The sequence below is a fragment of the Bison bison genome, unplaced genomic scaffold (assembly GCF_000754665.1).
Source record: "Bison bison bison isolate TAMUID 2011002044 unplaced genomic scaffold, Bison_UMD1.0 scf7180017864249, whole genome shotgun sequence".
NCBI classification, from domain to species: Eukaryota; Metazoa; Chordata; class Mammalia; order Artiodactyla; family Bovidae; genus Bison; species Bison bison.
Window position 1 is genome coordinate 1823143 of NW_011494821.1, and position 14189 is coordinate 1837331.

The 14189-nt window shown below is 51.0% G+C and overlaps 1 protein-coding gene across 1 annotated transcript in view; it reads right to left on the reverse strand.

Moving 5' to 3' along the window:
- PITPNM3 (PITPNM family member 3) overlaps window positions 1-14189 on the reverse strand; it is a 100977-nt gene that overhangs the window by 32108 nt on the left and 54680 nt on the right. The window contains 1 exon segment of the mRNA XM_010847510.1: window positions 13979-14026. Coding sequence (XP_010845812.1) covers window positions 13979-14026 — 48 coding nt within the window.

Genomic DNA, 14189 nt, shown 5'->3' on the forward strand with positions numbered 1-14189 from the left:
GGTGGGTGGGGCACAGAGTCAGGGCCACGGCTGACGCAATGGGGCTAGAAGCTGATGGGGACATCACCGCCTCCACACTCCTGCCCTGCCCCCAAGTCCCTCCCTGAGACCTGGCAGGATCCCCAGCCTCACTGGGCTGGATGCCTGCTTGCAGTGTGATTACAGAATTAAATACTGTGATTGCCACAAATTACCATGGCGAGGCTATAAATAAGTTGCAGGGAAGACATGAGGGTCCTGCCATCTCCTGGGCACCATGCCCTGTGTTAGGTGGGGACCGCATTCTGTACCCTCGCTGATTACACAGACTCAGAGCACCTGCATCCTTGATCTTCCTGTGGTCAGCTCCCTTGGGGCCCACATGATGCTCTGGGCATCAAACCATGCTGAGTCCTGGACGCAAACAATGCTGAGGCAGTTCCTGGCTCAGAGGAGACAAGAGACCAGCAGGGTTGCCCTCAGCATCCCTCAACCCTTCTCTAGCTGAGGGGAAGAGCCTGACCCCCGCAAGCTGTTTGAAGACACAGACTTGCTTCCTTTTAATGCACAAAAGTCAGAGATGCTTTGCTCTAGGAGAGGGGAGGAGGGTAGACTTCGCCTGCCAGATCTGGATCCTGGCCCCTTGAGAGCTGGGTAACAGGAGCAAAGTTTCCCCATCTCCAGTCTTAGAAGAGACCTCTATAGACAAGCTGAAAGGCAGTTTAGTACCCGTCTGCTGGTATCTTGCCCACAAGGGTTCTGCTCCTCTAAGAACCAGACATTCCTACCACAATGAGTGAGGCCACAGGCTCTGAATCACTCAAAGACACAGCTCTCACTCTTCCATGCGTTTGTTCATCCTGAACCCTCTGCCTGGTAAGGCCTTCCTCCTCTGCAGACCAGCAAACTCCTACCTAACCTTCAAGACCCCACTCAATTGTCACCACCTCTGGAAAGCTTTCTGAGATCTACTCAGAGATGGTTATCTCACAGTGTGCCTGGTGGGGCCTGGCTTGTGGCTATGAGATTACTTGTCTATTTCCTCATCAGACTATGGACCACTTGAGAGCAGGGCTTATCAGTGGTCATGGCATTTTTGTGAAAACTTATTGCAAGTGAAGATCCCAGGGTGCACATGACCTAGGAGACATCTCTATGCTATCAGCCCCCTAGGAGAAATCAGGATCAAGGGAGCATCATCCACTGGGAGGTACATTCCTTGGAAGTCCCCAGAGGAGTGCTATCAGGGAACTTCTGGGAATTCTAGAGCAGTCTGGCCTGGGCCTCATCACTCTGCCCCTAAAGGCTGCCCCAGAGCCACTGGTGACAAGAGCTGGCGGCAGGGGTTCCTGGGTGGTGGGAAGCCACATGCCAGGAGCCCCAGGACTTCATTGTCAGGCTGCCTGTTTCTTCCCACTTCCTGTTCATTTCTGTTTGCAAGGCCTTACTCAGGCTGGGTCCCTGCCGTGCCCAGATTTGGGGTGGGGTGAGCCCACAGCTGTTTTTGTGACAACGTTTTGTGATGAGCTCTGGGGCAAGCCAGATACTGCCATGCCTGTGCTCGGCACCCTTGCCAGCACTGGCACCCGGACCAGTGGCCCACCCAGCTCACCATGGCTCCTCCTGCCAGTTGAAGAATGGAGGCTATTTTTGCTTAATCACAACCTTGGAAAGGCACAAATCGTGATTATCCCTTCTAATTACCAATGTGCCGCACTGCTCTCGAGACAAAAGCCAAGGTCGTCACCCACACACTCGGCACCTAAGCAGAGTGTCACCCGGGTTGGCCGAAGACTCCGTTTCCATCTCTCTTGCCATCCGCGACTGGGGACCCACAAGGAGTAGATGCTGGCAGTGCCCCCAGGCTAAAGCTGACCACTGAATTTTACCCTCCTTCTACCAGCCCTGACAGTCACCCTGTCTCTCTCTTAAGTCACCCCCCAGGGTCAACTGAACAGAACTAGACACAGCTTGAGACCACATGGCACGTTCTGAGACAGGTCTGCAAAAATACCTAATCCTTTAGAGCACGTTGAAGCACACGCATGGGCAAACACACACATGTTTTTCTGGATGAGCCCAGTGGCTTGGCTGTCCCATTCTGAAGCGGGAGACAGGAGCTAGATCTAGAAATGTCTGGGAATATCTAGAGCTTCATCCAGCAGCAAGCAGGAGGTTCAGACCACGGCCCCAACCCACCCCCTCCCCAGGGAGACCCACATGGAGAAGGGCACACACACAGGATACGGACATAGAGTTCTAGGATGGGAAATGTATGCCCTAGTCAGAGGGTGATCTTGAGCACTCTCTCCACCATTGCAAAATGAGAGGGTAGGACTATATTCCCTCTATTTTTAAAAGCTTTTTTTTTAATGTGGACCATTTAATAAGTCTTTATTGAATCTGTTACAATATTGCTTCTGTTTTATGTTTTGGTTTTTGGGGTATGAGGCATGGATCCCCGAGCAAGGATCAAACCCACACCACCTGCATTGGAAGGTGAAGTCTTAACCACTGGACCACCAGGGAAGTCCCCTGTGTTCCCTCTTAAGAGTCAGGCAGTCCGAGATTCCATGAGTCCAAGCGTGCTGTGTGAGCTCAAGCATCCATGCCCAGCAGAATAATACCCTTGGACCCTAATGAGACCTGCATGCAGGATGGGTGAGTTGCTTTGAGGGATCTTAGAGGAAGGAAGAGGAACCAGAACATGGCAGGTGGCAGATGTCACCTGGATTTTCAAAGTGGTTGATTGCACCTAGGGAGTATCATGTCAAATTCCAGACAAGATCTATTGCAAATTAAAAAAAAAAAAAAAAAACAAGTGTTTGGGGGGCCATTAGAAAAGGAAGCAATGGCCCCCAGAGCTCTGATAGGCTCACTTGGACCTCTCTGGCCAACCCCATCTCATTGCTTGTTGGGTGGGGTCACTGGACTGGGAACCCGAGCAAGCACCAAGGGCTTAGGACATCTTGGGGAGGAGGGACTCTGGCAGATGACAAACCAGGTCAGAACCTTCGGCTGTCAAAGCAGCTCAAGAAGTGTGGGTTTGTGAATGGGGCCAGGACATGGATGGGATGGTGTGAAGCAGGGAAAAGAATGAGCCTTTGTTGGTTAGTTTTAAAACTTTTTTGAAACAGTGAAATCTTTTGTCCAGCACAATTTTCTTTAGGAGGCCAATTTGTAGAACATGTGAAAGTGGGCAGCTCTGGCTGAAGCAGGTTGGGGGGCCCAGAGCCCCACTTCCTTACTCCCCTCACCCTTTCCTTAGGCAACCACTGAGGGCTCCAGAGAACAATTAAAAAAGCCACCGACCTTGTTCACCAGACAGACTTCAGGCCACCCTCCTCCCTGGAGCCCCATTCCTGGGCTTTATGCAAAATAGCAATCTAGGTGGAGGGGTGGGATGAAGGGTTAGAGGCCTGATAGCAGAAGAAAACACAGAGTGTTTATAAGTGGTTTTCTCTGGATGGTGGGACAATGTGAGATTTTTTTTAACTTTCTACTTTTCTCTGTTTTCCAATTTTCCTCTAGCAAACTCATTTCTTTTCATTTAAAACTATATGAATACATCGAATGGATGCAGTACAAGTATGTGTCATATTTACAATAAGAACATTTTCAACACGCTATCATACAACTCCTGATTCTACTAAATGCAAATACTACAGACAAAACAAAGTGAAGTGCTCTGCCCTCTGGGAGCCGAGAGCAAATGAGAGAACGCAAAAAGGAAAAGAAATGTTATGGAAGGAAAGAACAAATGGGAAACCCGATGAGTGAGTCACCATCCTGCATTTGAGTTAAAAATTCAACTTGACATGACTTGCCAATTCCTCCTCCATTGGTTATTGCCCAAACCTGTGTCAGGGCTGAAAGTACCAAGATGAATCAGACATACAGCAGGTAACTATGAGGATCTCTTAGTACTTGAGGGTCACATGATCAAGGTCAGGTCACACGACAAAGATGTCATGTGGCCAAGGCCAGTCATGTGACCAAAGGCTGCAAACAGTTGGAGCCAGGGTAATGGGACCCCCTAAAGATAGTCAGCCTCTGAGGCTGCACACACTAGAGACTTTGGAATGAGGAGGGGTCATCCCTGTTTTGTCCCTGCAGCTCAGGCCACTTTGAGGACATGTCTGGAACCCAATAACTGGGAAGGAAAGTTAAGGAATGAAGCCCAGCCTGGGGAAGAAGCCTCCATAGGACACAGTGGCAGCCTGCAAATCCCAGCTGAGCTGCGTTTGGGTCATGGAAGCAAAGGTGTGGGATGAATGGGAGTGGGGATAGTTTCTGGAGAGTTCCAAATCAGCACAACTAAGGACTGTTTAACAGTTCAAGAGTGACCCATGCTGGCCCAAAGGCAGGATGCTCTCTGCCCTTCAGGATGTTGTACAAGTAAGGGTGTAAGTGGTCACTCAGCAGGGGTGCTGGCAAGAACTGTTCATCTAGGAGCGGGGGATCTAGAGGCCGGGGCCCCTCCTGTGACTCCTCAACCCTTTCAGGGTCAGAAGCCCATCAAGTCAGCCTGGATTCATCTGGAGAATGAGGCCAAACCTCCAGGGATACTGGTCTCCACTAAGGCCTGACCCTCACTAGGGTCTAGGTCCCAGATCCGAACTCTTGAAAACACACTTTTGGCCACCACAAGGGAGCTTGGGGATAGCTCCAAGGAGCCATTCCCCTGGGGGAAACCAGTGTGGCTATCTTGAATCGAGCCCAGGGAAGGTTTCAGACATACAACCTAAGAACCCTTCCTGCCACTACACAGCAATGCTAGAAGGGCTTGGCATCTTCTCTCCTGGGGACTCTCCTATAATAAACACAGTCTTCCTCAAATGTGTCTTAAGTTTCTAGTCCTCATTCAGGCACACTTCACATTCATCCGAGGTGTTCTGCCCATTTTACAGACGAGAAAACTGAGGTTTGGAGAGGTTAAGTGAAAGGGTACGGATATGAACTCAGGTCACCCAGCAAGGGCTCTTTCATCCTCCTGAAGCATCACCCCCGATGGTGCGGGTAGGAAAGGAGTGTTCTTGTCAGTCTTTTAAGTGCCTCCACATGGACTTCCCTGGTTGGTGCAGTGGATAGGAATTCACCTGCCAAAGAGGGGGACACAGGTACAATCCCCAATCCAGGAAGATTCCGTATGCTGCTGAGCAATTAAGCCTGAAAGCCACAATTACTGAGCCAGTGCTCCAGAGCCCATGCTCACGACAAGAGAAGCCATCATAATGAGACGCCTGTACAGTGCAATGAAGAATAGCCCCAGGACTTCCCTGCTGACCCAGCCGCTAAGACTCCATGCTCCCAATGCAGGAAGCCTGAGTTTGATCCCTGGTTAGGGGACTAGATCCCACATACCACAGCTAAAACTGGAACAGCCAAATAAATAAATAAAGAAGAGCCCTTGCTCACCACTACTAGAGAAAGCTCACATGCAGCAATGAAGACCCAGCACAATGAAAAATAATATAAATAAATAAAATGCTTAAATGCCTCCACACCACAGCCGGCCTACAGAGCAATCCCTGGGAGGGAGGCAGAGGAGCGAGGCTGCCTGAACTTTGGGGTCCTACTCTCTAAGGGACCCCCATCAAGCCAGCCCTGGCCCTGTTTGAAAGTCAGCACACAAAGGAACCCAACAGCACACTCCCCCATGGTAATCCCTTCATATAGAGTGAAGTCAGAAAGAGAAAAACAAATATCATTCATTAAGGCCTATATGTGGAGTCTAGAGAAATGGTGCAGATGAGATTATTTACAAAACAGAATAGAGACACAGAAGTAGAGAACAAATATATGCACACCAAGGAGGGAAAGAAAGGGGTGGGATGAGTTTTGGGATTGACATATACACACTCTGGTGCATGCATGAGTGTTCAGTCACTTCGGTCGTGTCTGACTCTTTGCGATGCTGTGGACTGTAGCCCGTCAGGCTCCTCTCCAGGAGGATTCTGGAGATTGTGGGATTCTCCAGGCAAAAATACTGCACTGGGTAGCCATGTGCTCCTCCAAGGGGATTGAAACCATATCCCTTGCGACTCCTGCATTATAGGCAGATTCTTTACCACTGAGCCACGGGGGAAGCCCCACACACTATTGGTCTATGTATAAAATAGATAACTAATGAGAGCCAACTGCATAGCTCAGGGACCTCTACTGAGTTCTCTGTAGTGATCTAAATGGGAAGGAAATCCAAAAGAGAAGGGATACATGTGTACGTACAGCTGATTCACTTTGTTGTACAACAGAAACTAACACAACGTGGCAAAGCAACTGTACTCCAGTAAAAATTAATTTAAAAAGAAAAGAAATTGCTCTAAAATGCCTCTTTCTCACTTCTCAGCTGAACAGTTATCAACACCCAGCCTCCCACCAGGGTGTGGTAAATCAGCCCCTCCTCATTCATTACTGGTGAAATCGAAAACCAGATCAACCTCCGTGGAGGTCAGTGTGGCAAGGTCATTCCAGACACAGAATGCCCTTGACCCAGCAATCCCAAGTCCATGTGCAGGACGATGTGGATACAACACTAACCATCATCACAGCCCTTATGGTATGGACAAGAGACAGAAAGCAACCTCTGTGGGAATTCCCTGATGGTCCAGTAGGTTAGGGCTCCACACTTCCACTGCAGGGGGCGTGAGTTTGATCCCTGATCGGGAAACTAAGATCACACAAGCCATGTAGATCAGCCAAAAAAAAAAGAAGAGGAAAAAAGGAAAGAAGGAAAGCAACCTGTGTGCCCACCAACAGGGGCCTGGTTCAATAAAGCAGGCCACAGCGAAACATGCACGCTTTGCAAAGAAGGATGCTCCCTCGATGTATTCAATAGTCAAATACTCCCGATACGTTATCATCTGAGAAAAGTACAGTGCAGACTGGAAGGCACCGGATGCTACCATCTGTGTGGGGTATATATAAAGATATATATAAATGAATATTCATGGAGATGCTCGTGTATGCAGAGAATATCTCTGGAATGTTCTAGAAGAACCTAGTCACAATTGTGGCTTCTGGAAAAAGGGAGACACCCTCATTACCTTCATTCCTTTAGAATTTTCTATTTTATACCATGTCCGTGTGCTATCTACTCTAGAGACATATTAAAAATACGAATTTTTTTCAAAGGGCACGGAGCAGGGTGGTGTTTTTTTGTTTGGTTTTGTTTTTTTCTGAGATCCCAATTTGCATGTCCTCCCCATTCCAGCTTCTTTGCCTCTGGGGAGCTTTGTGGCAGAGCTTCCCGGATCTTATTTCCAAAAGCCCTTTTGTTCTCAGAAGAAAGGGATTTGAGGAGACAGAGGTTCCTTGAGACTAAAAAGAGATCGCCACCCTCTGCCCCAGGCCTAAGGGAGAAGGCAGACCTAGCAGGGGTGCCCACCCAACTCAGGGGACTGTTGCAAGTCCAGGAAGGTAGAGGATGATCTGAGGGGGGTCTGACTGCCCTATGCCACAAGCAGCCTGGCCCCTAAGCCAGGAGCCACAGACCAGGACAGAGGGGGCTGGGGCTTGGAGCCCCACAGGTGGACAGAGAGCTCCCAGCACACACGTGTGTGCCCACGCAGTTGTGGTGGAGAAGAGCCCTGGGGGCCTTGGAACCCAGGCAGGAAGAGGAGGAAAAGGGAAACCCCTGGAATCCCAGAGTGGGGCTGTCTCACCAGTCCAGCTGGGTGGGTCTGCAGAGTCAAAATTACAAAGTGGCCTCTAGAAAAACAAAGAAACATCCCTGTCTCGATACTGAAACAGCTTTACAAAAAAAAAAAAGGAAGGGGTGGTTCTTTCACAAGTAAGTCAGTGGACGTTGCAGTACAGGCTCCAAGTTCCCCTCCAGCTTCCCCCTCCCCACTCCCCAGTAAGGCTCCCTCCCACGGGATCAGCACAGGCCAACCCTCCACGGCCCCTCTCCTCAAGGCCAGGCTCTGCGGGGTTCAGGGTGAGGACTCTCCATACAGTGACCTTCAGGGCTGGGAGAGGCCCAGGGCATTGTCCTCTGCCCGTAGCTTTCCTCAACCAAGGAATGAAGTCCCGCCCACTAGACTCTCCCCCAGTCACGCTGCTTGAGAGCCTTCCTTTTCCTGCTGGAAATCCCCAACAGAATCATGACTAGACTCTAATTGCCCTACAGAAATCTTGTCACGTCAGCCCCCACTGTCCTCTTCCGCGGCTTCCCCCATCCTGACCACAGCCTGTGTGGTCCTCCCGCAGGCCCCAATCTCCACCTGCCTCTCCACCACTCATCTCACCCTCTCTGAGCTCAACCACGGCAGCCTTTTGACTGTTTTCAAGCATCTCCTGCCCCTCTGGCCACAGGGCCTTTGCACATACTGTTCTCTGTGTCTGGACTCGACCTCTCACCCTCTATGCCCAGATAGCCCCTACAGAAACCTCAGTGTTCCCTCCTCCAGGGGGTCTTCCCTTCTCATTCTCTTCCTCCCAAAAGCACCATGGCTTTCTGTTTCCTGGGACTAATCCTTATACTTTCCGTTTTGTGGTTATTTCACTTGTCTTTCCCTCCTCCAACACCCAGCAGACTGTAAGGTCCTTCGAGGCTGGAACTGGGTTTGTTTTTGTGCCATTTTATCCCCAGAGACTATTAAGGTCCTGGCATATAAAAGAGGCTCATTAAATATTTTTCAAACAAGCAGATGAATGAACTAATCATTTGTTCCCGTTTTGTGCCCCTCTGTGTGTCAGAAGCTGCACACGTCCCAGGCGAAGCAGACACAGCACACAGAGACTCGCGTAAATGACTGCATTAATGCTTTGACACACACAGTGGTGCACTCACAAATGCACAGGCACACACTTCCCTGCATGTGCGCGCGTGCGCGCACACACACACGAATGGACCATGCCAAGCATCGGCTTACGCACACGCACGCAAGAAAAGTGCTCCCAAGGCGGACGTCTGCCACCCTGAGCTCATTAAAGCCGGCTAAATATAGCCCGTCTGCAGCTGTGCTCAGCAAGCTGCCCACACAGGCCAGGAAAAGATACCAGTTACCAGGCAGAGAATGGGGAGGCCAGCCATGGGCTGGGGGCTTCATGCACCACACCTATGTGGGGCTCCTGGGGGTGCCAAGGGGATGAGGGTACACAGGATGGGTAGCCCTTTGGTGGCTGGTCTGGACGTTCAGAGCTATTTCTTTAGTCCCTGATCCCAGGCAGTGGGAGGTGAAGTCAAGCCACGTCCCCATGACAGCATGGTCATCTTCCCCCTCTCCCTTTCTGGGATAACCTATGGGCTCTTCTGACAGTTATTGGGGTCAAGAAGTCCAGGTCAGCCCAGAATCTGGGACTGGAGCCAGGACACAGCCTGGGAGACATTGGGACTTTGTCAGTGCCTTGGGTAGAGGTTTGGTCAGGAGGAAGATCAAGGGATGGTTTGGGACCAGGACTGGGACTCAGTATGGACCACTGTTGGGGTCCACTGAGTTCAGAGATCCACTACTCACCTCGCTCTAACAAGCAGGCATGGCCATGAACAGACCCACCCCATGCCCTGGGCACTGCCTGCTGCCCTACACTGGCCCTGGGAAAGCCATTTGATGACCACAAGTGCAGGTCACATGAGCAGGTCACACTGTATTCCACACAGACTGGGTCCAACTCCAAGGGCACAGTAGGAAGTCCTCCTGTCTGCCTGCCCCCTCCTCCCACCCCCCACAGGTGCAGATGAGAGAGAGGAAGTCCCTCTGACCTGCACTTTTCTGTGCACATCCTGGACTGCACGGTTTTGGGGGGTGTTCCTGGAGCTGGCTCTTGGAGAGGGTACCTGTGTGACACAGGGGACAGTGGGCACTTCTCCCAGTACCTGGGGTGACCAGAAAGGGGGAAAATGGGAGCTCAGACCAGACATGAGACTAAGCTCTGGAGACAGAGGAGTGCAGAGATCTGGGTTTGAGAACCTTCGGTGGAAGGTTGTGTACCCCTGAGCCTGGCAGGCTACAGTTCATAGGGTCACAAAGAGTTGGACATGGCTAAAGGGACTTAGCATGCATGCATTCATCTTCTCAGTGTGACACAGTTGTGATGACTGCAGCCCTTCCCAGCATCCAGGTGTTCGTGAAGATCCATGTAGAGTGCCCAGTGCCTTGGGAAGCTGCTGGGAGGGCAAGGGAGGGGGGATGGAGAGAGTGACGCAGCCATGGGTCTCCTGGGAGTCACGCTCCTCCCTGGAATGGGACCTGGTGGGCAGGGGAAGGAGAGTTACTACACCCACCAAACCAATGGCTGTGCCCTCAGCCTCCTCTGTGGTGACAGTAGGTTCCGGCAGGAAATGGGTAGACCCACTCCCTGATCCAAACAGCTGTGAATGGAGTAGAGGGCAGAGGCCAAGAGGACTGGGTCCTGAGGGAATCACTCTGGAAGCCCAAGTCCTTCCTAGCATCTCTTGCTAGCATCTGCTACCATCCCCTCCAGGGGGCTGGATGCACTGCTCCAGCTTTTCATCTAGCTTAAGAGAAAACGGTGCATGGAGCTCCTTTTAGAAGTCAGTGTGGAAAGGAAGGGGAAAGCAATGTGGGAAAGGTGGGCAGCTAGGTCATGCCGAGGAAAGTCTCATCCTTTACTGGAGAGGAATCACGAAAGGGCATCAGGGTATGAGGACAAGTCTGCCACCTGTGAAGGTCTCTCTGACACTCTGTAGGAAGAATCAAAGTGGGAGAGACCAGAGGCAGGCAGGCCAGCATGGGGGGCTGGATTTGTCCAGGAGAGAAGACGATGGTGGCTTCAACTGGAGAAGGGATGGGGAACAGAGCAGGCCCATTCCCCAAACTCCTCCCAGTCTCTATGGCCAGCTCAGGAGGGCTCCCTGGGGATTCAGACTGTGACAGTGACGTGGAGCCGGCCACGGAACCAGTAGAGCACGGAAAAGACCGCACTCCAAGAGATGCTAAGATGCAGCTCCTACACCTGCACCAGGTGTAGTAACCTCATCCAAAAGCCCATAATTAGTGAGAACCAGGAAACGCTTCCTACGTGTGGGGTGCAGACCCTGACACCCACGTACACGACCGCTATGCCCGCGGTGACTCTAGAAGTAAAGCAGACATTATGACCACCTTTCCACAATGGAGTAAACCCAGGCCCAGAAATGTCAGGTAACTTGCCCAAAGCAGCACAGAGAGCAAATGAAGCAACTGGGCTTCAGACCCAGGTCTGATACCTTTAAAGCTCAGACGCATGAGTCCCAGGATTTTCTGACTCCTCAGTCAGGGCAATTTGCACCACCTCCCACCTTGTTTTTAGTGACGTTTTGAAAAACCAAATATAAAAATTAAATAAGATAATATACACAGAAGTATAGCATAAATGATAGGGCACATTATAAATGTCAGGCATTGCCATTATTCTGTTTTTATTCAGGGTCACAGACATTTATTTTGCTGCAAATCACCAACAACTACCACCATTATTTCATAAAAGAAAAGGTATTTGAATGCCATAATGTGTAGACAGGACAAAATTATGGAATAAAAATCCTGTTCTCGCAACTGAATGGGTTCAACATCACAATAAAACACATTACAGACTGTCGTTTTGTCTCATTGTCAAAAATGTTGGGTTTGTGCTTGGGAATTACCGCCCTCAATGACCATTTCAGCTCTGAAATTCTTCCATGCATCCATAGTTATTCTTTACTAAACAAGAATATGCTTTAGGAGCAGACGTGGATGACAACCTTCAGCAATATCATTCTGACTAAAATCTATAACCATGGTATAAAAAAAAATGGCTTTGCCTCTCCTTAAACACACATATTTCCAACCAAGTGCAGAAGACACCAACCGTCTGATCAGTGTATTTGCATCTATGCAGAACAGACCTGTGGTTGGCGTCGTGGAGACAGCCCCACGGCAGGTGGCCATGTTTTTTTCCCTTTGAGGATGCTGTGGTTTCTTCCTCCCAGAGGCCCAGAAGGAGTGACCTGGGTTCGGTTTCTCTCTCACATTCCTGATGAACATGATTAATCCATTGCTTTTATTTTACGATATTTTGACATCTCCAGGGGAGTCTAGCTGCCAAGGAGAGACTGCCCCTCTCGGGCCATGCTAATTCCTAGAGATAATAAACAACTCAACGTGCCTTTCTGTGCAAACCAACCAATCGTGGGTCCTTACCTCCAATCAACTCCTTTATCTAACTCTCACCCATCAAGCCGATATCCAACCCCCTGCCCAGGAACCCTAGAACTAGAGACCGTCCTGTAGCCCAGAGCGTGCAACATTATTCAGACCAACCCGCCCTCAGCTGTTTCCTCTGCCCTGCCATGCCTTTCCTGTGGAAAACACAGTCCGGGCTCTGGGCCATGCATTCCCCACGCTCCTTCTGCCTCCTGACCGACCTGGTGCTTCCCCCACGGTCCCTCCCCTGGAGAAGAGTAAATAACAAATCCTTCTGTCAAAAGCACTAATCTCTCTGGGCTTCACTCAGTCACCTCTATAAATCAAAATTCCGTGGGTAAGGACTTCCCTGGCAGTCCAGTGGTTAAGAACCCCATGTTTCCACTGCAGGAGGCACAAGTTTGATCCCTAATTAGGGAACTAAAATCCCATATGCTGTATGGCATGGTCAATAAAATAATAAGCGTGCATATCGTTAAAAAAAAAAAAACAATCTTGGGGGGCTTCCCTGGTGGTACAGTGGATAAAAATCCTCCTGCCAATGCAGGGGACACAGGTTCGATCCCTAGTCCGGGAAGATCCCACATGCCATATGCCACAACCATTGATTCTGCACTCTACAGCCGGTGCTCCCCAAAATCAAAAGAAGCCACTGTAATGAGAATCCCGTGTACTGCAATAAAGAGTAGCCCCCACTTGCCGCAACTAGGGAAAAGCCTGTGGAGCAACGAAGACCCGGTGCAGACACAAGTAAATAAATAAAGGAAGCTGTTTAAAAAAAAATCCTGCGGGTACATTTTAACACAGAGATCCCCTCATACAGGGCTTGGTTCCTCACATCCTGTAAGGACACGAGAGAGAGAGAGAACTGCCCACTCTCTGCGCTGCCCCTCCCCTTGCCCCGTGAACTTTTTGGCCTGAGCCTTGGTGGGGTGAGGAGGGGGCACCCCTCTCAGAGATACCCAAGCCTCCCAACCCCTGAGCTTCATCTATGAACTTCCACTGGACGTTAGGTGCACAGAAACCTTCTCGGAGACCGATGCACCTACTCGGGGCAGGCCATGGGAAGCTGGTGCTGTAGGTACCCTTTCTGTGACTGATGGATGGAAGAACTGGGAGGAAGAAAGACTTCAGCCTGGGGGATGGGGTGGTAGGGTCTGAGAATGGGCTGAGCCCCACAAATCTGCAACCGCAGATCAAAGGAGAGCAGGAGAGAGAAGGAAGGGGAGTTCTGAGCCCAGACTCCCCCAGACACACACATACCCCTGCCTCGTGTAAAACTCAATACTGTCAACAGGAAAGACATCTTCCAGTCCGCTCCAAACCTCCAAGAAAGATGGCCTGAGGTTGCTGCGTCAGAAACGGACATCTTTACCAAGTCTCTCCTGGGTCTAACCTTGCGCTCAGCCTCTTGAGAAAACACAAGCAGAAGGAAACTTGGAGGAGCCTGCATCATTGGAAGGACCACAAGCACCTGGGAACCCCACTCTGCAGACACAGCCTCCGAGTGATGGGACCTAAGGGTCCTGAGCCCTGGCACAGCCTTGGTTACCGGGTCACCCACTGCGGTTCCTGGAAGTCGAGTCACCCAAAAGAGTCGATCTCAAAGGTTCAGAGGGTTTTCTCCCCATTCCTGTTCCCCCCACCCTGTCTACCCACAAGCAGACCCCACACGAGGCTTCCCGTGGTTCCACCTGCTCTGCTGGCCTCCTCCTCCTGGCACCCCCAGCCTCAGGCCCCGGAGGCAGACAGTGGCCCCAACCCTCTGGTCCTATGCAGTGGTGAAGACCCTACCACCCAAGTGGGTGAGGGAGTTTGGACCCTTCAAACAAAAAGAGACTCCTGGGGGGCAGTTGGGGGGCACTCACGCTGTTTCTCCTGGAGGAGGCTGGAAGTGCACGGCGTGCTCCCTTCTCCTGCAGAAGAAGAAGAGACAGGTGAGTGGACACCCCATCACTGTTGGCCAGACACGGGGAGGCCACAGTGGCCACCTCAGTCCCTCCTGTCTGGCTGCTGCCTCCCCGAGCAGGGGGTGGGCGGAGGGATTCCCCCACCCCCTCATGCCCTGCCCCACCCCTG